Genomic DNA, 23011 nt, shown 5'->3' with positions numbered 1-23011 from the left:
CTATGGTGTTTGTCATATCTGTTTTTATCAATCTGCTCCTTTATAAATTGTTCAGGCTTATCAAATAAGGTCGGTGCTCCTTGTGTAATTACAGCTTCTTTTTTTTGAGAAGTTGCACAATATCCATCTCCTTTTATCAGGCTGTTAATCTATTTGATTAAAAGAAAAACTTAAGCAGTCAGATCCGCTACACTTGCAACATTAGAATGACTTGAAAAGGCTATAAAGCCAGCAGCTGTTTTGTCAAAGGAACTTTTTTGTGTGTGCAATTAGATTCGACTGGCAATTCTGAAATGACTGAATTTGCCAGTTGAGTGTTAAGATATACTTAGTAGTGAAGTGTTCCCATTATTTCACAGATTGAGCTCTTGTGTTTTGTACTTACTTCTGTTATTGTCTCTTGGATCTAGTGGAGTGCTGTTGAACAGCTCCTTGTGCCTCTGATTCACTCTTGCATGTTCTTGTCTCCCTCTGCAGGGCATCAGCGGAGATCATCACTAACTTTAGCTTCCTCTAGTCACACTAGTTGTCACTGTAATACAAGGTTTAAACAGACAATAGCATTATTATGCATACAGCATTTCTATGTCTTTTATTTCATGTTTGTGGAATGGTCATCCAATTGCATCATGAGGTTATTTCCCAACTCGTGTCTGTAAAGTATGAAAGAGAAATAATGTTTGAGGTTTCCAATTACATTGGATTTAGCATATCATGTATCATTCATCAGATCAGTATATTTAATTTTTGGCTTTTATTTTTTGTTTGGATAATGTTTCCTTCCCTTCCTGAAACCAAGGAAACTGACTCACGTCTCTTAAAACATGATGTTGAGTTTTCAGAACTGTCTCCAAACAGACAGTACCATCTTTATTCTATCTGAGCAGTTCATTATAGGCCTGATGTTGTTACGCAGTTGAGCCTGCTAATGAAAGTATTTAAATCTGAATTTGAATACCGGTATGTTTGGTTAATGTTTTGTACGTGTACTGGCACATATTACAAGATTAACTCATTCCTCCTCTATTTCAAATGACACAAATGCTAGCTGAACGAAATGCCACAGTCATCATGTATTTAATTCTTGTCCGATTTCACACAGTAAATTTGTGTGCACTCCAAACTCATTACACCACAGACTGCTAAAGGCCGCATGAGTCATCGAGGCATATCTGTATTGGTTGGAGACAGCTCCTGCAGAGACGCCCACGTGATGCATTTTCACCCATGATGATGTCATAACCAGAGACTTCCTGAACACAAGGTTCATTCACAGAGCCCTCCTCCTGACAAGGGACAAAGCGCCAAACAAGCTGTATCCATGGCAACTACAGCCTCTGGGCATGCGAGTTGTTATCTCATTGTTATTTTAGGGAAGATTTGAAACTGTGTGTGCGTGTGTGCCCATGTTGATAGCACACAACTTTTATGGGTTCAAGTTGTAATTATTATCATGTTGATATAATTGATTACAGACAAACAAGTTAGGTTTCCAATGAGCACATCTGCTCCTGGCTCAGAGCCGTTGGGCAGCATTTGATGAGTCAGTGTCTACCGAGGGTCTACTAATTTTCACCTTAATGGGCACCATAGAAAGACAAGAGGGCCCTTTGAGTAATCTCTACTGTACACACAGGAGATCTATACATCTAAGCTCCTATGATCTAATTTTTTAAATAAATGCTATGTATAATTTTTCTTTTTTTCATAAGAGTAGCAGGAGAGAATGAGACATAACAACAAGTACAATCTTAATATATGTGGTTATTATTTATTGCTTCTTTTAGGTATACAAAAATAGCCTGAAAAGAGGTTTTTAAAGAGGAAGAAAAGAATCAAAGAGAAACTTGCTTATACAAGACATCTATGAATGAAGAGAATAAAATAGTACAGTATCTAAAATCTATCCATTATCAAAGATCAGATGGTGACATCATAGACAACAAGCACATGAAAAATAAACTACTTTGGGTAAATGTAACATAATTATCTTCTCCAAAAAAAATAAAAAGACAGTGGATATAATGCTGATTATAACATTGCATATTTTACACAAGAGACAGATCAATTATATATGAGAAACAAAAAATTGCTTCTATTTAAGACTCTACAAACTTTATAAAAAAAAAAAAAACAACAACAACAACTTTGTAATATTTACACGAAAGGGGAAACCATTTAATACAGATTACATCCAAGAAATGTCAAATGCATTTGTGCTGTACTGGCTCAATAACACAAATCATTAAAACATTAAGATTAGTTTTACTAATATTATATAATATAATCATATTTTCTATCGCATAGGACCATTTGAAATATTAAACATTGTGATTCAATCTAACATCTTACTGTAAAGTGTTTTAACTCTTTACACTCACATTTCTTGTTTAAAAATCTCAGAATTGGCACTTTCAATGAGCTTCAGTTATATATGTATTACAAAAAAGTAGTTGTTTTTCTCATTTAAGCAAACTATTTGTATCAGTGATCCTTGACTGAATATCCCTATTGTGCTTACACTATGATGGCAGAGAAAAAAATATACATGCTTTTTACATCTGTAGGCATGGTAGTAATGCATAGGCATCTTTTAAAATAATGAATGTCACTGTACAGGTGCAAGATGCAACTGTATGTATCATCGAGTAAACCATGCAGTTTAAGACTTGGATATGTCTTTTTAGACTGTGGGAAAAAAAACAACATATTTTATTATAATCAATATTACCAATACAAAAAGATTTAAGATAAAAAATGATTTAAAAAAAAAAAACAAGAAAGCCACTTTAAATTAGCAAAAAACTCTATTTATATCACATGAGCCAGACTTAAAATGCATTCTTAGATTTTTCATTGCAGTTAGTAATAAAGATTTTAACTTGTGCAGGGAAAGCCTTGAAAATACATGTAGACCCCTGATATCACTGTATCACCACAGGCCCCCATGTAGAAACTTTGGCATCAGAGTATGATTAAATAGGAGTATAAAATTGCAAAATTATTCACATTACTCAAATATTCTATAAAAGTTCATTGACCACCCTTATTGAAAAAAGTGCATTTTGGGCAAGGTTGCGATAGTTTGTATGCTTAAGGCAGAGAGTGTTTGTTAGAAAACTGAACTTGAACTGTGATTATCAGCAAGTAAGCTTTGGCTTTTCATGTAAAACTATACAGACTACACACAGACAAAAATGTCGAGCCACAAGAAATATCTGAACAGCATATCTGGGCTTTTCCTTTGGTGTAACAGTAATCCTTTTAATTTATTTTTGGTAAAACTGCTGAATGCTACATAACTGTCATAAAGTATAATGATGCATACACACGTTTTTTTCCCCGTTTTTTTTTTTTGCCAGATAAAGCTGTTTGCAGGATTTAATTAATTTCTCACATGTTTTTTTCCTTTCAGTAATAAACTGCTTCTAAGCCTGAACTTGAAAAGACAATGGAAAAAAATAAGGCACACTTGACTGCTCTTTTTCAGAGATCCTACTTGTTGGAAACCTGGTGGGTGTTGATGGCAGACGTTATGGATCAAATAAATTCTGTTTACCAAATGTTTTATTGCAGGAAAACATCCAAAGCAAACACAGCAGTGAGGAGTTAATATTTCTATCTTGATGGGTAAAGAAAATGAGGAAGAGAAGTACTGATTGCTGGTGGAAGTGTGTCACCTCAATGGAAGGTTAAAGATTGTGTGTGCATGTCGGTCTGTGTGCATCTCAGGGGAAGGGGGTATGTTGTCAATTCCTCTTTGGATCTGTTGTCTAAGTCTGCCCTCTGCCCTGAGTGCCCGTAAGATCCTTTCGTATGATCTCATTCACTGTAAAGCAAAAAAAGAGATAGTGATTAGACAATTGCAAGGTGCAAGGTACATGATTTTAAAATTAAATTTCAAAACAGTTCTTTTCAACCCTTCAGACAAAATAAAATAGTAAACTGATTGTATTCCTTAAATATTGCTACTGGAGAAGCATTCCAGGGCATACATAAAAGCTGCATTAATGGTGAGTAACCTGTGGAGGTAGGAAGCAATTACTCGCTGTTGCTAAGCCAATCACGAGTGTGTATACACACACACACCAAGCCTAAGGAGGGGGGTTGAAATGGAAACTTTCGTGGTGTCGAATTTCTTTCTTTTCTAAAAATAGAAAACACAATGTAGGCGGGCGGCATAAAACATGCATGAGATTTTGCATATCTGCCAAAATGTATCCCTCATATTTATGATTCAGAATTTTGCTTTTACATGTGTCTCCAGATGAAATAACAACAGTAAAGTGAAAGGGAAGTGGAAGTGGAACTACCTATGACATGGCTTTTACTCTTCCTATTTGAGCCAGTTTGCCTGCTTAGGTTCTACCTTAAGCATGAAGGAATGATAAGAATGTGTAACATGTCATCTTTCCTGATATGCCGCATTGTCTGAGTTTAGCTCTGGTGTTTGTATGGGAGACCAAGTCTAGAGGGCTACAGTGTGTTTGTTTGTATAAATTGGACTTCTTAGATATTATAGACTGGTGCCAATGCTTCCACTGTGCCTCGGGAAACTCATTAGGGTCGATGAGTAATGTAAATATTTCAAAGTTGGCCAAAAAGGCGTTTTGACTGCATGCAAGCTATTACAAAGAACATCCTGATTTTGTAACCATGGCGATGAGCAAACCTGGTATTAGGCTATTCAACTGTTGCATGTTAAAATGCGAAAAGCTTTGTAACATTGAGCCACCAGCATTGGTAGATCAAATAGCACTCAACATATTTCTATTTTTTCATGTATTTATCTATTTACATTACATTACATTCCATACATTTACATTTCCCTTGCTTTGTTTGGGTAATGCTATTTTAAAATGTGCTTATTTTCCTCTTCAGCTTAGTGATTCATTTACCTTCAGTTCATGAAGGAAAATAAGAAACCCTCATATCTGCACGTGCTATGTTATGCTACACTAGCTGTGTAGTGAAGTGTAAATGTTCTAAGTAGGTAGAATAGCTTTGCTAACCTAGCTCCTACATACATGGTTTGTGTACTAGATGGTTAACTTGCGAGCTTTATAATGAGACTAGAATTTCATACTATCATGTTATAGTTACAGAATCAGACTTAATTTCACCTGGTTTTATTATGCTATAATAAGTTAATAGCTGGAGGCAAACTGTTATAAACTAAGAAGCCAAAGAACCAAAATGAAGCAAAATACTGCTCTGCTTGCAGCCGCTGACAAATTGGCTAGATTTGCTCCAAGACTACCAGCTGACTTGAGACTCACCCTCACTTTAAAATAATATGCAGAAGGTGACTGTCCTATATGAAATTCAGTCAGTTTGATAAACCAAACCAAACCACATTGAACCAGTCAGTGAATATGAGCGACCATTGTTGAATGCCATCACACAAAAAACCTTATTTGATACAGTGTAAAAAAAAAATAAAAATTATTCAACTGACTTGTATACGCTTCATTTATTGGCCTGATTTACATGTTGTAGAACTATGAAAAACACATACATTCAGACACCATCTTGTTCACACAGTATGATCTTTAGGCACAAAATTAGCAATGTAAATTCACTGTTCTAGGTTGATGGCATGTTTCTACTACTGAAATTGGTTAAATTCACAGGAGAAAATTAGTGCTTCAATTCTTAGAAATCCTCCTCTGTCCAACAAGCTAATCTTTGTTTCTCTGGCCTTCAGCATATTCACTGTCTGTCTGTCAGTCTCTCTATCTGATCAATTGCAGATGTGAAAGTGCAGCTGAACACTGGGTACATTTTATAGCTGGAGCAGCATCTGAGAGTTTCAAAATCTGCAGGGACAGCCAAACAGGGTGCTCTGCTGTCGTCACAACATCAGGGTCCCTGTTTATTTGAGTGTGTAGTGGAATTCCCTCTGACACCTAATGCCTTAAGGAAACTTTCATCTGCCCAGCAGTGCCACAAGATTTTTCCTAAGTGAAAAACAAGCTCAGAGAAGCAGCAAGAGTACCACAGAAGGACGGCACACAGAGGGGCTTTACTGATTCTAATGAAGGGTTGGCACGGACTGACTATTTGAGGCAGGCTCAGCGAACACTAGTCTGTTCAATAGGTGGGTGTCTGGCTCCTGAGTTCTGTACAAATGAGCTACTCTGTTTAACAACCGACGGAGGGAGGAGAAGGACACCCTGCACAGTGGCTGACTCAGTTGCTTCACACAGTCTGCCGTGAGCTGGAATGTGTTTATTTGCCTGCAAGTTTTCATACAGTGTATGTGTTTCTGCATTAGCGTGTACAGTTTGTTCATAGGTCAAGTATCAATGGATCAGTTGGAGCAAGGCTCATATCTAGCTGCAAAGACACCCTGACACTAAAAATCATATTCAGTAAAGAGAAAGTAGAGAGTGGACTGACTGTTAACCACTAACTTAACTACTGAGCTGGTTTGTTAGTGCTTAAAGCGCAGGGTATAGATGTGTGCAGTGGAAGAGCCACTCATCTGTGTTTTTGTTCTTTCTCTCTTTACTGACTTATTAATAATTATGATTACAATTAATTGAATTCCAATTGGCTTGAATTGGACTTTATTATTTAAGTGACTTGAGATGACATTTGTTGTATTTGGCGCTATATAAATAAAAATTAATTGAATTGAAATGACTGTAAAGAGATTCATTTCAAGTTCAATTTCTTTTGAAAAATACAAACCCATTCTGAAACACTGGGTTTCTGGAACTGAACAGAATTATCGCTGTATTTTAAAAGTGACGATTTTCTCATTATTTTTTCACATAGCATTTTAGTTGCTCAAAACTTTTGGGCTTCTTTTGTCATATTTATCGTCTCTAATATGCCAAAGTTAGTTTAGCGTGTTACAGGTCTGCCCTTTGACCAGAGCAGTTCCGAACTGTACTTTTCTACAAAGCAATGGTGTTGTAATTTTTGCCTAATGAGGGTTGACTGACTTGCTGCAATGATTAAGGTTTTCATTTTGAATGGTAACATACATTGCAAAAAAAACAACAACATATGTTCAAAATGAATTGTACCTTTATAGTTTCAGTTCAATTCAGTTCAATTCAATATTTATGTAGTGTCAACTTCAACTAAAGTAATCTCTAGCCAACTAATTTTTAATCCAATTAATTGGCATGCAGTTAAATGCATTTCATTAAAAACCAAATCAGTCCATCCACCCATCCATCCAGTTATTAGATTCTTCTTTTATACACATATATTTTCATTGTCTGTAAATTCTCATTGACATGTAATGAAATACCTTAATCATAAAACACTATTTTATAGTTCAGCGAAAATGTAAGGTGACTATATCTATAAAATCTTACCTGGTTTTTGACTCGTGTGTTGGTTGCATGTTTCTGCTCTCCTCATTTGACAGTATCAGCAACATGGGCGGTAACATTAATTTCACTGAGCTCAATGAGTGAAAATGTTTATGACAAGTTTGGAATTAAATTAATTGGAATTGATTGAATTATAATTGTATTACAATGAACTGGATTATAACTGGCTTGAATTTTGCTGTATCTTTGAAGTGCCTTGAGCTGACATTTGTTGTGATCTTTCACTATATAGATAAAACTGAATTGACATTAAATTGGATGGAAAGTTATAGTTTACAAATTGCCAGATTTAATGGAAGTACAACATTCTGCAAACATAGTGTACAGCGCACAAGTGACAGATAGCTTAATCTAGGACAGTGGCTGGAATTAATTGCACTGTTAGCTTGGACTGCATCAATTATATCAATTATTCATTATAAAATTAAGCTTAGTATCAATAAGTGAGATCTGTTCCCCCTCCTCTGTGCTCATTCTCTACTGTCTGGGCTTTTCATCCTGCTCAGTTTGTCACTACCATTTTCCAAAACTGTCAAACTCCCCTCATTCTCAATCCTATCTTTCGTACATATGACTGCTTTGCCAAGATGATACATCAGAGTTTACTCACCAAACAAAATTGTTGCAAATGTAACTCTTACTGACATATGCAGAGTAATGACCAGAACTATACTTTTTGACGAGGAATTGACATTCTCTGGTGAGTAACTGCCACGGGCTGATTTAAGAAGCCTATCAGTTCTGTAGATCAGCTCTTATGACACAGGATCACAGCTTGCACCTCTGTGTTGACATTGCACAAGCCCCTATGTATAGGGTTTCAGTTCTTTGCATTTTGTTTTTCTCTCAAACTTTTTGTCCTCCAAAGTTTAGCAGTTAAAAAGTTGTCTTTTAGTTACAGACTTTGGAACAACCTAATAATAAAACTAACACAGTTTGGAAAGACTATAAGCAGATGTTTATACTATCTGAAGAAAACTTAATTTGAAGATATGCATTGGATTTGGGCTGCACGGTGGTGTGGTTAGCACCGTCGCCTCACAGCAAGAGGATTCCAGGTTCAACTCCCGGCTGGGCACCTTCTGTGTGGAGTTTGCATGTTCTCCCTGTGTATGTGTGGGTTCTCTCCAGGTACTCCAGCTTCCTCCCACCATCCAAAAACATGCATGTTAAGTTGATTGGTGTCTCTAAAATTGTCTCAAATTGTCTAAAAAAAGTAGTGAGTATGTGTGGTTGTTTGTCCCTGTGATGGACTGGCGACCTGTCCAGGGTGAACCCCGCTTCTCGCCCGATGACTGGGATAGGCTCCAGCCCCCCCGCAACCCAACCGGCGGATTAAGCGGGTATAGAAAATGGATGGATGGATGGCATTTGATTTGCCTATATCGTGTTCAGATTAAGTTAAGGCTACATCTTACTGGCATGTTTTCAGGATTGACAAAATAATAAAATTGTGCACAGATGTGCTTGTCCTCAAGAGCTAAGACTATGTTGACAATTTTGATTTTAAGAGAATGATTTTGTGATGCAAATGTATTACTCTTTTGAACGCATATTGAGAAGCAAAACGCTTTATTTTTGTGGCCCCAGCCAACTAGCCAGACTACCTTCGTCAACAAGGTTGGAACTTGGCTCACAGGACGCAGCAGAGGGTAAGTCAAATTTAATAAATGATATTGCTAGTATGGGATGTCATACAGCTTCATGTCAAAAGAGGTGAACTATCCCTTTAAGGGGACTCATTTTCAGGATACATATGTGCAGGTGTGCACCATGTTTGTCACCATCTGAATACAGCTATGATTTGTACTTGACAAAGTCTCTAAAATAGGATGGAAGTGAGCTGAGACTAATGTGCGTCAACCAGGCTGCTACTGTGTGCTTTATCTGTCCCGCCTAGATCTCTACTTGCTGGAACCATTTCACCTGCTCCACTGCCTCTAGGCTTTATTCCACACCCACTAAATCTGTCTTTCTTAGCCTTTGTAGGGTATGCCAGGTGCCCTTTTTTTCCAGTTTTTGCAAACTGTGGCATGCAGTGAGCTGTGCCAGACATCACTGACCTTTAAGTATTAAAGGTAGAAAACCTATAGAAGAAACATTTTTTTGTTTGGCTGACTATATGTAATGAATCAATAAGTACCACTACACAGGCATGGTCTTTAAGCACCCACAGGAGGCATGGGAACTTAAACGAGGGCTGACAATAAAAGCCCTCGGCGTGGGAGAAACTATGACAATTTTTTTATTTTATTTTTTTCAAGATGTAACACCTGACTTTCATTTAGCACTTGTCTCTAGAGTCGACTCAATTCAGGCTGCTAGGAGATGTGACAATTTTCAACCACAACACTGTGACGATACCAGGATGTGGCATCTCTGTTTTTTTTCTTTTTTTCCAAAAATGACTAGACTCTAACACATGTCTTGATGAGAAATGTTGACAGTCTCACTTAGGTGAAAATGCCTATGATAGTTTTGTTGTCAGGATCATTTATCAACACTTTTCAGTGAAACTGAGAGGGATTTTTCTGACCTTGGTTATCTTCTCAACACCCCCAAAAATGTTTTGAATAGCGGAAAGTCCCCCATCTTTTCCTTATTAAAGCAGCAATGATGATGTGAGTGGGCTAATTATCACCTGCTGGAGTGATAAGACGTGGCCATGCTATGCAGCTGCATAGCTTCACTCATGTTTATGCATTATGAGTGGGGATTTTACATTCTGCCATGCTCTAATATAGAAATGTCCTATTTACACTGATATACGATAATGAAATGGCTGTCTGTTTGGAAAGATAAAAGCTGCTGAAACTAGATGTAGCTTTCATGAGTTTTCCAGAAAGGGTGTGAATGTTTTTTTAATTCACAGACCAAACTCAAACTGATGCAGATGCTCTTTGGGCCATCGTCATCTTTTAAGATGGGAGGATGAAAGAGGGCTCCAGTTAGTCTGTTACTCTAACTCCTTGTTACTTCACAAGCTCACAGCGCTGTTGCTTGTTTACTGTGGAGGGAAGCCCTACAAGTTCCATCCAAAAGACACAAATTCCATTCCTAGCCTTTTTACTTCGTTTAATATTTTCCATTGAAACTCAAATACACACATCTCCTTCCCTTTTCCTGCAAACTACCTTCCACCCTCCTGCTATCTTACAGGGATCAGGCTGGTTTTCTGGAGAGCTGCAGCTACAAATAGGAATTTCTTGTGCCAGATTGGCAGAATCCCATGGTCGGAAAAAAAGCTAATCCTCTGGTGGGCTCCCCCATAGAATCGAGGGGCACAAGGCCAAGGAAAAATCCTCGCCAACTATAACAAACAAAAAGGCTTTCCCCAGTTCTCCCAGGCAGCACGTTCCACTGTTTGACAATGGTTGCTATGGAAGTTGTTTTTCACTTCATAACAGTGTCAACATGTCGGGGAGGTCGGCAAAATGACACTTTTTTTCTCCCTCCAGCCCTCACTTTACAGTGAGAAAAAAAAAAAAAAATTTCCTTATGTGTGCTGGTGCCAGATGAAGCCATGCAACCAGCAGTGAGCAGGAGGATGACAATTTTTTAAATTCACCAGGCTGACAAAAAAAAATAAAAAATATCAAAGACAAGATAAATACTCTTGTCATTTTATGTCAAAAGATAACAGTTTGGAGAACCTTTAACTCCAAAATAAGGAAGAGGTTCAACCTTCTGCCTGACGCTGGATGTGGTTTGACATTAATTCTATCAGAGGGTAATGGGGTTGACAAGCATAAGTATAAACATGTGAGTCACAATCCCTGTTATTTCCACCATTAATGGAACATAACTACACCTCCTAGCAAGGATTGTTTTAACAGTTCTCTTGGCTTTGTTCAGAGAATACTATTGTGCCTCGGCTTGAGCGGAATATGTGTAAAGGAGATGGCGTAGATATTGTAAATATCCTTCAATTGTTCTTTGGGAGCTCATATCTCAGTTGGTGCTTCTTGTTATCCATTTACTTCACAAAAAATATTTGCACATATCCATCTCTTTATCTGCAAACACAGTGAATGACATGCTCACAAAGAGTATAAAGGCAATAACTTACACTCACCATCATCTAGGTAAGCTTGGTCCAAGTTCTCCTCCTTGACCGTCACTCGTCTCTGTCCATCTCCTGGAGCCTCCATCTGCCCTATGCCAGGTGGGGCCCGGCCTTTCTGCTGCTCCTTCTGCACGTAGGGCTGCTGCTGAATCACAGTGGGACAGTGCTGAGCCTGGGGGTGTGTGGGTGAGTGAGAGGCAGCTGTGGCCTGTGGAGGGTATCCATCACAGTAGACAATCTGCTGGTTATCAGGCTGATGGAGGGTCTGAGTGTCTCCTGCCCGAAGCAGATGGTGGTTGTTGGGAGAAAACTGGATGATAGAGGGATGTTGGCCTGTACTGACAGGACCTATAGACGGAGCTGGAGATCCTGTGTGGACCAGGACTGAGCAGTGAGGGTCAGGCATCATCCCTCCAGTCTGCCAAATGCCAGGGCTGCCACTCAGACTCTTTCCCCCACGGGAATAGACAATAGCTGGGCTCTGCTGTGGGAAACGTGCATCCTGGCTTGGAACGCTTGAGCTGAGACGATGGCAGGAAGCTATGCCAGAGACCAGGCCGTTGTCTGGATGAAGGATGCTGCGAGGGTTATGGAAGTAGGAATGAGGTGATAACCCCAAAATCTGAGGCATTACAAATCCCATGTGGTCTGCTTCATATTCATCTATAGGCTCTGTCTTAATGGATGGAGCTAGAAGAAAAATCAAATCAGATGACTCTGAAAATTATTCAAATTCCACAGTATGTTATCAGAATACCTCAGAGCCTTAGTAGAATTCTTACATGCCAGTGGAGTGTAGGTGAAATGCTGAAGCTGGCTGCGCTTTCGCTTGCCATTGATGACATAGAAGTTCACTTTGACGGAATGGCAGACAGATGTATTATGGTAAGACGGCACCTCCACAAACAGCATACTCTGGAAAACAGTGCTCTATTATGTACTGAAGTGATTTCATTCTAAATTATCTGTGACATAGGTATGACAAGTATTTAATGCACAGTCGGATGTTTAATACTTACTGGTTGGCTTTTGTCTTTGTCCACTGTTGCTTCCATTTCCCAATCTTGCTTGCCATCTAAATAGAAGTGAAAAGAGATGGTGGAAACCTTAATTCATTGGAATAATGTTATTAGCATGGTAACATCTGTAAGGCTGACTGTTTGAAAAGACTTAGAGCATGTTAAATGTCAGGCTGGAAATGTGGAAAAAAGGCTATCCAAACCAAATGATAAACCCCCTTTCTTCCTTTGCATATTAAGCTCCTTTTGTATAGTTAATTTCACAAAAAACCCAAACAAACCCAAACTTGGAAGATGTTTTTACAGCTTTTTTATATTATAAAATACATTTAAAAAAAAACATAGAAATGAAACAAAACACATTTTTTAATAGCTGAATATTCTGGCTTTGTAAAACCTACATTATAAAATGAATGAAATTGTTATAAAATTTTGCAAATCTTTATTTCAGATGAAGTAAAGGAAAAAAAGAATGTAATCACACCTTTCCTAAACAAATAACTGCACCTGTCAAAACATGCAAAAGAGCCGGCAGTTAAAGGAAAACTTAATGCGCTGTTGCACCTGGCTGATTGGCAGGAAACATTTCCCCAAAAACAGAGTTGTTTATGGAAATTATATAAGATATAATGATATAAGGAATATAAAACTAATTTAAGGAGGTAATTAAACTCAAAGTGTACCAAAGATGTCAGTTGTTCCCAATCAATTATGTCTAAAATTTGGAGTAAGTACAAACAAAATGGGGGGGTTGTAAATGGGAAACATACAGGTCGACCAAAGAAGACATCAAAGTTTCTGGAAAGAAAATTCAAATAAATGTGGCTTAAAAAGAGAATATGCACAACAAAGAAAGGGAAAAACAAATTAGTAGAAACAGGAGTCTATGTTTGTGTCTGAACTTTTAGAAACCAAGGAAATGGGATTTCCACCCAGCAAAGCCAAACGTAAACCATGACTAAATTCTAAACAAAATTAAAACTCTCTGAAAAGCCAGAGGAGGTGCAACAAAGTATTAATTGTGACTTTTGGTTCATGATTCTATATTTTTTCCCTCTATTTCATCTGAAAAAAAAAAAAAACATTTTTAGGTATGTTAGCTATCCAATAAAATGTTTTTTTGTTGTTTCTGTTTTTTTTTTTCTTTTATTAAATTTAAAAAAGCTGGATAGAATTTCTCCAAGTGCAGCTATTCCATCATTTTTGCGAGCATGTAGACAAAAATTTTAAACCACTTCCTTCCAAAACATAGATATAGGATTTGCCTTTAGGTGTTCATGTTGTTGCACACACACATACTCATCCATTAATCACAAAGACATATGACTGTGAAAGACACATGTGTCTGTTCCTAACTGCAGTGCTGACAGACAGTTAATGTTAGCTTGGATGTGATGAGAACAGCAGGCTCTTGCACCGCTACACATAGTAATGGTTGTGTAATGTCACACTTCATCAGATTACATTCAAGCTGCCATTTAAGTGCAAAAGCTGAACACAAGATTTGCCCCTCAATACAAACTGCAGATGCCCAAACATTTAAGACATATGTTGCAGTGTTTGGATGTAGGCGGGAAACCCTCTGTCAAAACTGCCAATTAAAAACACATGGCCTAAATGAGTCAGCAGGAGTAAGGGGGATTCCACACTTGCTGCCAACTTTAAAAAAAAATTTATTTTCATTTCATGTTAAATTTTTCTCCACTTCTCCTGCAAAATTTGACTGCTGCTTTCTTGGCTTTAGCAATTGTTTGCGTTTTGTTGCTGTTTCTCTCTAAGGGACACCCCTGTCTTGGAGATAATTATGATCGGGGGTGGAGAGGGGGAGCTATGTAGTTAGGGAAAGAGCCAGAGCAGCTTGGTGTGGCCTGGGAAGTTTTATTCCCTCCGTATAACTCTCCCTGTCCAAGCACAGGAGTAGGTGGAGTTCCAGCCAGACGCAGCTGTCTCTCATTCAGAGGGATTTCACAGCCGAACTTTGTGAGTTACACAAACTCTCCAAAACAATGGCAATCTCTCTTTTTTTGTTTTCTTTTTCTGTCTCCATCTTACTATCCATTACTATGACTGTCAAGTGTTGTTAGAATGACAGTGACAAAGAATCCCTGAGAAAAAAATAAATAGCCCGAATGTGCAGGTTCAAGTTTTAATTGAGGCATGCTGTGGAATTCCTGCATTTAAAAGGACAAACTCTCTGCTGAGAGACAGCAGTGGACCGAATCAGTCACAATATCAAACAAGTAACATAATCAATGTTTCTACAGAACTTTCCAGCAGCATCTAGGCAAGTCATTGAGAATTGATACTACAGATTTACAGCAATGATCTGGGTGGGGCTGGGGTACATCCCAGAGCCACACAAACAGAAGGAGGAACACCAACAAATTTTGTGTGACCACATAAAAAAGACAAAAACGATTAAATCCTTGTCTTAGCTCAGGAAAGTCAGAGATAGAAACTACGGTAATTACTTAGATTACTCAAATCTATAAACTCCTGACAAATAATATATTACTGAAGTACAGATACTAATTCCACTGCAGTGAGAGGCATGAATATGAGTCCCTCTATCTAATCCAAAACAACAGGGTGAAACATCGGCGTCAACAAATGTACATGAAACAACTTTTCATGTGACACAAAACATTAATCACATCACAAAAGGCCCCTTTGAGTGATAAGACATCATGAAAGTCAGCAAGGAAGAAAAGGGCAAAAGGAAGTCAGGCAACAGTATTATCCTCTGGATCATGCAAATAACTTGCGTGGTTCCATCTGAACAACATCATAAAAAGAAATGTAACAACTAACAACATGGCAACTTGGAAGTCATCAGTAACACCTACTGTTGTGGTGTTACCACGACACTATTTTCTGTAACATCGGAACAGACAGATCGTAGATTTTATAGATTCAATTACAGATATGGTTTTTAGATAAATCAATGATTCAGTGCCACTCACCCTGGGCTTTCTCCAGAAATATGACCTTTGAATCTGAGCTGAAGTTCTGCCCAGTGAGGATCATCTGCTGGCCGCCCAGAACAGAGCAGCTGTCCATGTCCTGCTTCTCCACCATGGGAAGCTCATGAGCTGAACGTTGGGCTGCAGGGATACACAGAAGGGTGGTGTGTAACATTTACTTTCTCTCAACTGAAGTCCATTATGAGGATTTCCTGCTTGTCTCTGTTTTATATCATTAGAATTTTAAAGTCCCTGTAAAATCCCCTAAAAACTCACCTGTGTTCCACAAGATTTTACATTTAGTTTTTCCAATGAAAAAGAAACTCTAAACTAAACTCTAATTGGCCTAAAAGGCCTTGGATATGATTTCTTCATCCAGTAACTGGGGAACTTTGAATGCTAATCTACTCCCACCCACATCTACACACACCAGCAGTAGTGGTCAGTAAGTTGTGCTAGCTTCTCCTCTCGTCATTTCCTCACAGCATTAATCACTGATTTTACTTACGATATATCTTGTAACATATACTAAACATTAACATCTTAATATTATTAAAACACAAGCCAACAGAGGATAACTTTAAATTCTTGTGGTTCTGATTATCGGGTGAAACAAGACATCAGAAGACCTACAGCCTAAGCAGTTAATAGATCTGTAAATGTAACATTTCATTGACTAAATGATGAGAAACTATCAAAAATGTATCTGAACGTCAACTGAAATTACACATCTAGCTCACTACTGATTTCTCAAATGCACAGCTACTCACTACCAAGAAGTAGTATTGTTTTAAAGTAAAAGTGTAATGCTGAGTCACTCAATAAACACAGCCATTGCTCTTGGTTTTGATAAGCAGCGATTAAAATTTTGTCAAATCACAACTGGGGTTGGTAACAAGAAAAGCCTCAGTCGATAAAAGTAATATTCAAGAAAGGGACAAAAAAAAGAAAACAACCCTGTCAAAGTCTGACATTATATAATAAAATAAATATTTTACATAAAGCCTTAACTGTAAAATTTTTGACAAATAAATTCAGCTGGGTATACTATTCTGCACAGGACTAACATTAAAATAACCTGTGAAAATATATGAATAGTTCAGCTGTATCCCTGCTCTCTCAGAAGGAAGCTGAGGTATTGACAGAGAACCATGTGACCTTTGAACAGGTTTGATTCAAATGGATAAAAGGAAGAGAGCAACACTCGCAGAGGGACTTGTCTCCTCCAACCAACGCACCATCACTGACACAGGTCTGCTTATATGGGCATGACAGATATCAAACAGATACAAGTATTATTTCACCCTTTCAGTAAACAGACAGAAGATTGGATACAACATTTATAAAGTGAACTTAAATTTTGCATCAAAACTTTTTTTTAATAACAGGAGCATATTGCATGCAGCTGAAGTCAAGCTTGATCAGTGTTGATCAAAGCTAGATAAGAGACCTGTTTAAGTTGTGATTACGTTGGGTGCTTTAATAACACTGTGTACACATACACTTATGTACCCAAACACAGACCATCCACATACAAACCGGTACAGACACTGAAACATGTTGTACCCACCTATTGGATAGAAGCCCTAGTTGCACAAAAAGGTCTTTATGCTTAGAATTCTGGACTATCAGCCAAGCTCAAGCTTAATTTGAATGTAGGTCTACCATGTAGGTGTTTATTTTGTATAAAGTTTTGTTAACTGTTGACAGGCAGATTGACCATAACGGGAAGCATAGTCATGAAGACTACATTGTAGGAGAACTTGAAAACCTAATTAAAGAAAAGCTAAAGACAAAAAATTTGTTCACTGCTTACAGCACTCAATGGGATGCGAGGCCACTTGGAGAGAGATGTGCTGTCCTCCAGGCTGAGGTATGTGCACCCGGAACACAAGACGGACTCTGGTGTTTTTCCGACCGACGTCTGTCTCGCCCTTCCTTAGCTCAATGTCAGCATTTCTGAGCTTCAGGATCCCAGCACAGTCGATTCTGAAGGAAGAAAAAAACAAAAAACATTTAGATCACGTTTAACTGGATATGTGATCCATGATTCAAAAATGGATATTTTGCTCATCTCACATTGCTTTCATGTTGTTCTTTGGCTCCAGTGGGATCTCAAGAACTTTGGTGCCATTGATAATCTTCTCAAAGCTACTGGTGGTGACGGTCTTGCCGGTAATTCGATGGACTTGATAAAAGGCGTGAGGCTTGAGGATGCGCTCGTCTGCTGTACCGATGAAAATCTGCAGGCCAAGTGGCTCTTTGCCCCTATAGCCATGTAACTGTATACACATGAAACACAGAGTTGATTTTTTTCTTTTTGCTGGAACAGTTGAAGATTCCTCTCTAAAATGATGAAATATAGATACAGCATTAAGGAAAGTCATTTCAAACTAGTTGTGCGTCCCCATTGCCTTCTATTCCAGTTTAGGACTTCCAGATGTCTCTCCCCCAAGAGTTGCCAATCAGTGTCAGTGTCAGTCTTCTATGTGTAACCTGTAGCAGAGGCTGATAGACAGCTCAAAACCTAAAGCCTTGCACTTGTTATTTCCTTAGTGGATGAAGCATTTAGCAGGAATCCTGTCTTTCACCGAGAGGACTTAAATTGTCATAACCATTCAGCATAACTGACACACCAATGAATATTTTAATATCCTGCCGCAAAATGAAAAGTAGTATGTGGGTGTAACTATGAACTGAGAAATACAAATATGTTACTTTTACTAAAGAGTACCTCTCAAGGAAACCTGCAAAAACCACAACATGCATCTAAATACAGTTTTTGTGCAAACTCTGTATTGCGTAACCTTTATTACGGAACCCCGCCATGAAAAGGATTTGCAATTAAAGAACCAACAATGCAAGTAATTTTGCATTACCATGGCCTTTGCCCCAGAAATACAGTGTTTATTTCAAGCTGTTTTGCTATCAATCCACCACAAATTGCATGGGGAAAATGTTTTTGTTTATCTAAGTGGATGTAACTGTTAGAATTCACAACAGCTGGTTAGTCTGAGCAGAAACTATGGCAACATGAATAAGTATGCTCTCTCCATATCCAGGTAGATCACGCCCAGTGTGAGAAAGTAAGCTGACTGCAAACACCGAGCAGGCCATGTGAGCAGTCAGCCCGTTGTCATGGCAGTGGTAGGAGCAGTGAGTCATGACAGAGAGCAGTGTAGGAAAAGTAAAGTGGAGAGCACAAGGCTCAGAGAGAGGGAGATAGAGGGGGAAAATACTGAATGAAGGAGAGGTAGAGGAAAAAAAAGATGAGATGAAGGAGTGAAACCGTGGCTAACCAGGCCTGACCATCTGATTGGCCTGGCTAACCAGGCAGAACTGACCTCAGGGTGAGGCCTTTGGGGATGGGCAGAAAATGGAAAATGAGCAGGGGAAGTCTCATTTCCACAGAGTCGCTACTATCACCAACAAAAACAGCATTGAAATGTTGCCACAGTAACACCAAGAAAAGGAAGTTGAACTTTTTATGAACACTGTAGCCAGCTGTAACATGCACAGCTAATTTGAACGTGCTGTGTTTTAATCCTATATAAGTGTTAAAGACATAAAGCAAACTTTTTCTGCACCTAATCTGCATTTATAAAGGATCTTTTCTTAACACATGTCTTACATATATGTAACATATAGCGTTTACATACTAAGTCAACTTACAGCAACAAGAGTCACACAATCAGTAAAGAAGCATATAAAAGAAACTCAGAAGTACATAAAATTAGACCGGTCTCTGTGGTGAAAATCATGAGGCGAGGGCACAAAATAACTAATTATTTTAAGATAGAAAACAGTGAAAAAAAAAATCAGAGTCTGCATGAGGGTTGTCCTGAGACTACATGGTGGTTTTAATGTGTCATATGTCTGTGGTTATGGGGCCACTATTATTTGTTGTAAAAAGTGAGACATGGTGCCTCAAGAGTAACTGAGTGCATAATGAGTAGGAAATACAATAAAAGGCGAGCACTCCCATCAGTGCTGACTTAGCCTGAGCTCCACAGTAAGAAGATAAATACTGAACAGACCTTGTCTACAAATGGTCACGTACCACAATGAATGGCCGTATTAAGTTTATAATGATCTAAATCATCTTAATTAATTTAATCAAGCTTTTGGACATACCTGCACAACAGGATGCCCTCCTGTAGGTGCTTTGACTGCACCTCTGCTTCCCTCTGTTTCATAGTGAGCTCTGTGATGCGGTTTAGGTTGCAGCTCAATGTGGAGCTCATACTGGTCTGTACAACTGGGGATCGGCCATTCCAGTGGAGGGAGTGAAGCCACAGGGATGCTACCGAGCATAAGAGATAGAAAAAATTAAATAAATTGTATAAATAATTAAGGTTGTAAATTAAATTCTCATGCAAGATTTCACTTTTTTTTTTGCCAACTTACCTGCAGATACTGGAAACCAGCGGCTTGGGCCAGATTTGGGGTATGACGAAGAAAGGTTCTGCTGCAGTTTTGGCTTTTATGTCCTGGTCACAGGACACTAAGTAATTCCTTTCTCCGTGGTTCTCTGGGTACAGAGTGTAAACCTGGTTGGATGTCTTGACTATTTTAGTGGGCACCAAGCCTGGTTGACTGGTGCCAAAACCATTCATGCCAATCTCAAGACTGTTGTGTGTATAATGAGCTCCTATGTTGTGATCCTCGTGGGTGCTGTGTGGGGAGGGACTGCGGGAGCGATGCCCAGGGATCAACCCTGGATTCCTGTACATTTCGTAGGTGCGTTTTCCCTGTGGGGAGGTAGAGCGGGAACCAGGCCTGGGGGAAGGCGATTGAGGCCCCAGGCAGTTGTCCTCAGCTTGACTTGTGCGAGGGGAGGTGCCTGGGGAGGTGCACGGGGAGTCAGTGTGGATGTTTTGCAACCGGGGACAGAGATCTCCAGGATTCTGCCCGTTGCTGGGGGACACACAGGGGGATGCCCAGGGGGAATAACTCTCTGAGTGCCAGCTGGTGGAGGAGTTGCTGCTGGCAGGGCTCAGGCACTGGGGCTCACGATAGGCAAGATTTTCATGGCCAGGAACTGTGAGGGTGGGTCTGGGACTAATGTTTATGTGTTGATTCTGAAGGGATTCCCGGCCATGGTTGTAGAGCTCATGGGAGGGGGTGATTTCAATTCGAGGGCTCGAAGCCAGGCCTACAGGTCGGGCACCGTCCAGGTAGTTTCTAGCCTCTTGGTTTTCATACTCTGAGAGAACCGCTGAGTTGTGCTCAGGGTAGGACGGACTAAGGGACTTGATTCCGTATGGAGAGGTCTCATCCAAAGGGAAAGCCTGCTCTGATTCCGGATTAAGCACTTTGTGAGATGCAAGGTTGGGGTCATCTGAAGAGGAAAAAAAAATACAGGATATTAACTACAAAAATAAACAGATTTCACAAACGAATGTCAAAATGGCATTTGTCAGATATTTTCATGACTCCAAGAACAACTTTCCAACTCCAGAAAAAATATTTATTTGATCATTTTTCTGTTAAAATGATATCCACCAATTCATTCCAAAGGGCATTTATGTTTTAGTTTAAATCTACATGTAACACCTGGAAAGAAAAATGTTTTCTCTGACATCTTCTCTCACGTGGCTTCATATCCTAACTCATATCAAGAAGCTTGTGAAATGTACTTCCTGATTTTCTTTTTCATTCACATGAACAAACTGTACAGGCAAGCAGTGTTTTAATAATGCGTCGACAAATAACCTAAAGAGGTAAAGGGGTAAACTCGGGTTGCCAAAACGAATCAGACAAACCTTGATCTCCCCCAACAAATTCGTTGCAAGGCGGCTCATATTCAAACAAGTACTCAAACTCCAAATCTTCATCAGGGCAGTTGACTCGACTGAGCTCTTCCTCCAGATCCTTTTCGTCGTAAAAGGAGGTCATCTGTCTAAAATGTTCCTATCCTCTCCTCGAGTGTTAACAGACGAAACGACAAGAGATGAGGATTTGCGCGGCTGATGCGAATTTGGGGCACCTGTTCAAGTGTTGACTTATGCATCGGTGAGCTACGGGAGGTGAAGCGCACGAGTTTCCTGTTTCAGTTCGCCGTGGTTATTTTCAGACGAAGGCGGGTCTATTTACAAACTGAATGCAGAGTGTCTGTTTCGGATCACGCCCCCCCCCCCCCCCGTTCGCTGATGCGTCGAAGAACTTAGAACGAAAGTGCAAACTGGATGTGATAAAACAAACGGAGCTCCTTTCACAGAAAGCCTGATGCTGCCCCCAGGTGTCTGACATTTTGCAGTGACACCACAGGGACCTGTCTGTCGGTCACCTGTTTTACAGCCGAGAAGCGCGATTGAATGGCACAATTTCAGGTATGAGCAGGCACGTAGATGAGTAGATAGAGGAGGACAGAAGATTCACTTTTCTCCTCTGCATTTACTTATTTAAAAAAAATTCCACTGTGGATTCCCTAGTCTCTTTGTTGTCAGTGGAAACGTTCAGGTTCTCTTAAGGGTATCCCCAGATTTACGCACGACACGACACACACTGGGCGTTCGTTCCATTGGCTACATCCCTTACACCCCTTACAGTGGTATGTACTCTGTCAGCAAAAAGAGCGAACAGTAAATTTGAAATGTTCAAATATTCGTTTTAGAGGTATCTGCAAGTCGTAGCTTGATTATACTTAAACTAAACTAGTTTAAAGCTCTTTAAAGCTCTTTAAGTTTCATGAGCGAAAAACCATGGTGTAGCCTACTTTACTCATACAAAACGTCTCTCAGCTTGTTATTCACTCACGAAATAAAATGTATCTAACAGGTTTCATATTCTTGCCGAATTTCTTGACGCTCCCATGTGTTACAGCACTGATCCTCTGAAGCTCAGCAGCATGTTTCTAACTGACCATCTCCCAAATGGCAGACAAATGACATTCCATCGTTCTAGTCTCTCTCTCCCTCGCTCTCTCTCTCTCTCTCTCTCAAACACACACACACAATTAAAAATCAAATGGGTTGATTACCAGATAATCACAACACTTCAGCAGTACCTTGATCCATCGAACGCATCATGTGGTACTGTGCCAGCCTCCAAGTCTCTCTGAACATCTGGAGAAGAAAGCGAAAAAAAGAAGGAAAGAATTCTGTAAAAGTTTTTAAAAAAGCAAGCTGTATAAAATTACTCCTCTCCAACAACCATAGCAGAGACAGTGTGTCTTCAGATAAATGTGCTGGAAGGACAGAAAAAAGAAAATAAGGCTCTCTTTACGCTCAAAAACGTGAAGCTGTGACAGCTGTGCGCTAACTCTCTCTGTTCAAAAACATGCAGCCACATCAGCTGAAGCAACGGTTCTGGTATGAAGTCCCCCTTCCTCGAGCTCTATAAGGATTACTTGAGCATCAAGAGCGGCTTCCTTCCCCGCTCTGGGTGTTTATAATGGTCCAATGCTGTAAAATAACGGGATTCCCTCAGTGTTTCCTCCTGTTTGTGCGCCTTTGCCATGGAAACCTGGAGCTGGTCCATGTCAGAGACTCAGGGCTTTCCTGCAAAGCCCCACACTCAGGAATCCATGACGTCTCCTGCGCCAAGGCATTTCTGCGGCTTCTCTCAGACAGTAGCACACAAGAACTTCATTGTAGGGGTGAAGAAATT

General features: G+C 39.4%; 1 protein-coding gene across 3 annotated transcripts; it reads right to left on the bottom strand.

The window, feature by feature from the left end:
• Positions 1-1770: 1770 nt before the first annotated feature.
• On the bottom strand, positions 1771-22733 carry nfatc2a (nuclear factor of activated T cells 2a). 3 transcript variants are annotated; one of them, XM_075475313.1, is made up of 11 exons: positions 22628-22733; positions 22410-22467; positions 19808-20741; positions 19535-19703; positions 17480-17682; positions 17217-17389; positions 15401-15541; positions 12438-12493; positions 12201-12333; positions 11422-12108; positions 1771-3829 (listed from the first exon to the last, which is right to left on the bottom strand). In XM_075475313.1, the coding sequence occupies exons 1-11, from the start codon at positions 22691-22693 to the stop codon at positions 3774-3776; spliced, it is 2676 nt and encodes an 891-aa protein (XP_075331428.1). In that variant the 5' UTR covers positions 22694-22733; the 3' UTR covers positions 1771-3773. The 3 variants fall into 3 exon arrangements, with proteins under 3 accessions (XP_075331428.1, XP_075331426.1, XP_075331427.1); XM_075475311.1 differs by lacking the exons at positions 22410-22467; positions 22628-22733 and adding an exon at positions 21166-21488; XM_075475312.1 differs by lacking the exons at positions 22410-22467; positions 22628-22733 and adding an exon at positions 21166-21488 and having other exon boundaries at positions 11428-12108.
• Between the last annotated feature and the right edge of the window lie 278 nt (positions 22734-23011).

Source organism: Odontesthes bonariensis, chromosome 10 (assembly GCF_027942865.1).
Source record: "Odontesthes bonariensis isolate fOdoBon6 chromosome 10, fOdoBon6.hap1, whole genome shotgun sequence".
Lineage (NCBI taxonomy): Eukaryota > Metazoa > Chordata > Actinopteri > Atheriniformes > Atherinopsidae > Odontesthes > Odontesthes bonariensis.
The sequence above is the reverse complement of the archived record's forward strand: the minus strand, read 5'-3'. Positions and strand labels throughout refer to the sequence as shown.

What these genes read in the sequence shown, in the direction of transcription:
- nfatc2a (XM_075475311.1), bottom strand. Translation starts at nt 21,298, where the DNA reads ATGACCTCCTTTTACGACGAAAAGGATCTGGAGGAAGAGCTCAGTCGA. An exon ending in ATTTGTTGGGGGAGATCAAG is followed by an intron (nt 20,742 to 21,165) that starts GTTTGTCTGATT and finishes TTTCCTCTTCAG; the next exon opens with ATGACCCCAACCTTGCATCT. An exon ending in CTCGCATCCCATTGAGTGCT is followed by an intron (nt 15,542 to 17,216) that starts GTAAGCAGTGAA and finishes GTATCCCTGCAG; the next exon opens with CCCAACGTTCAGCTCATGAG.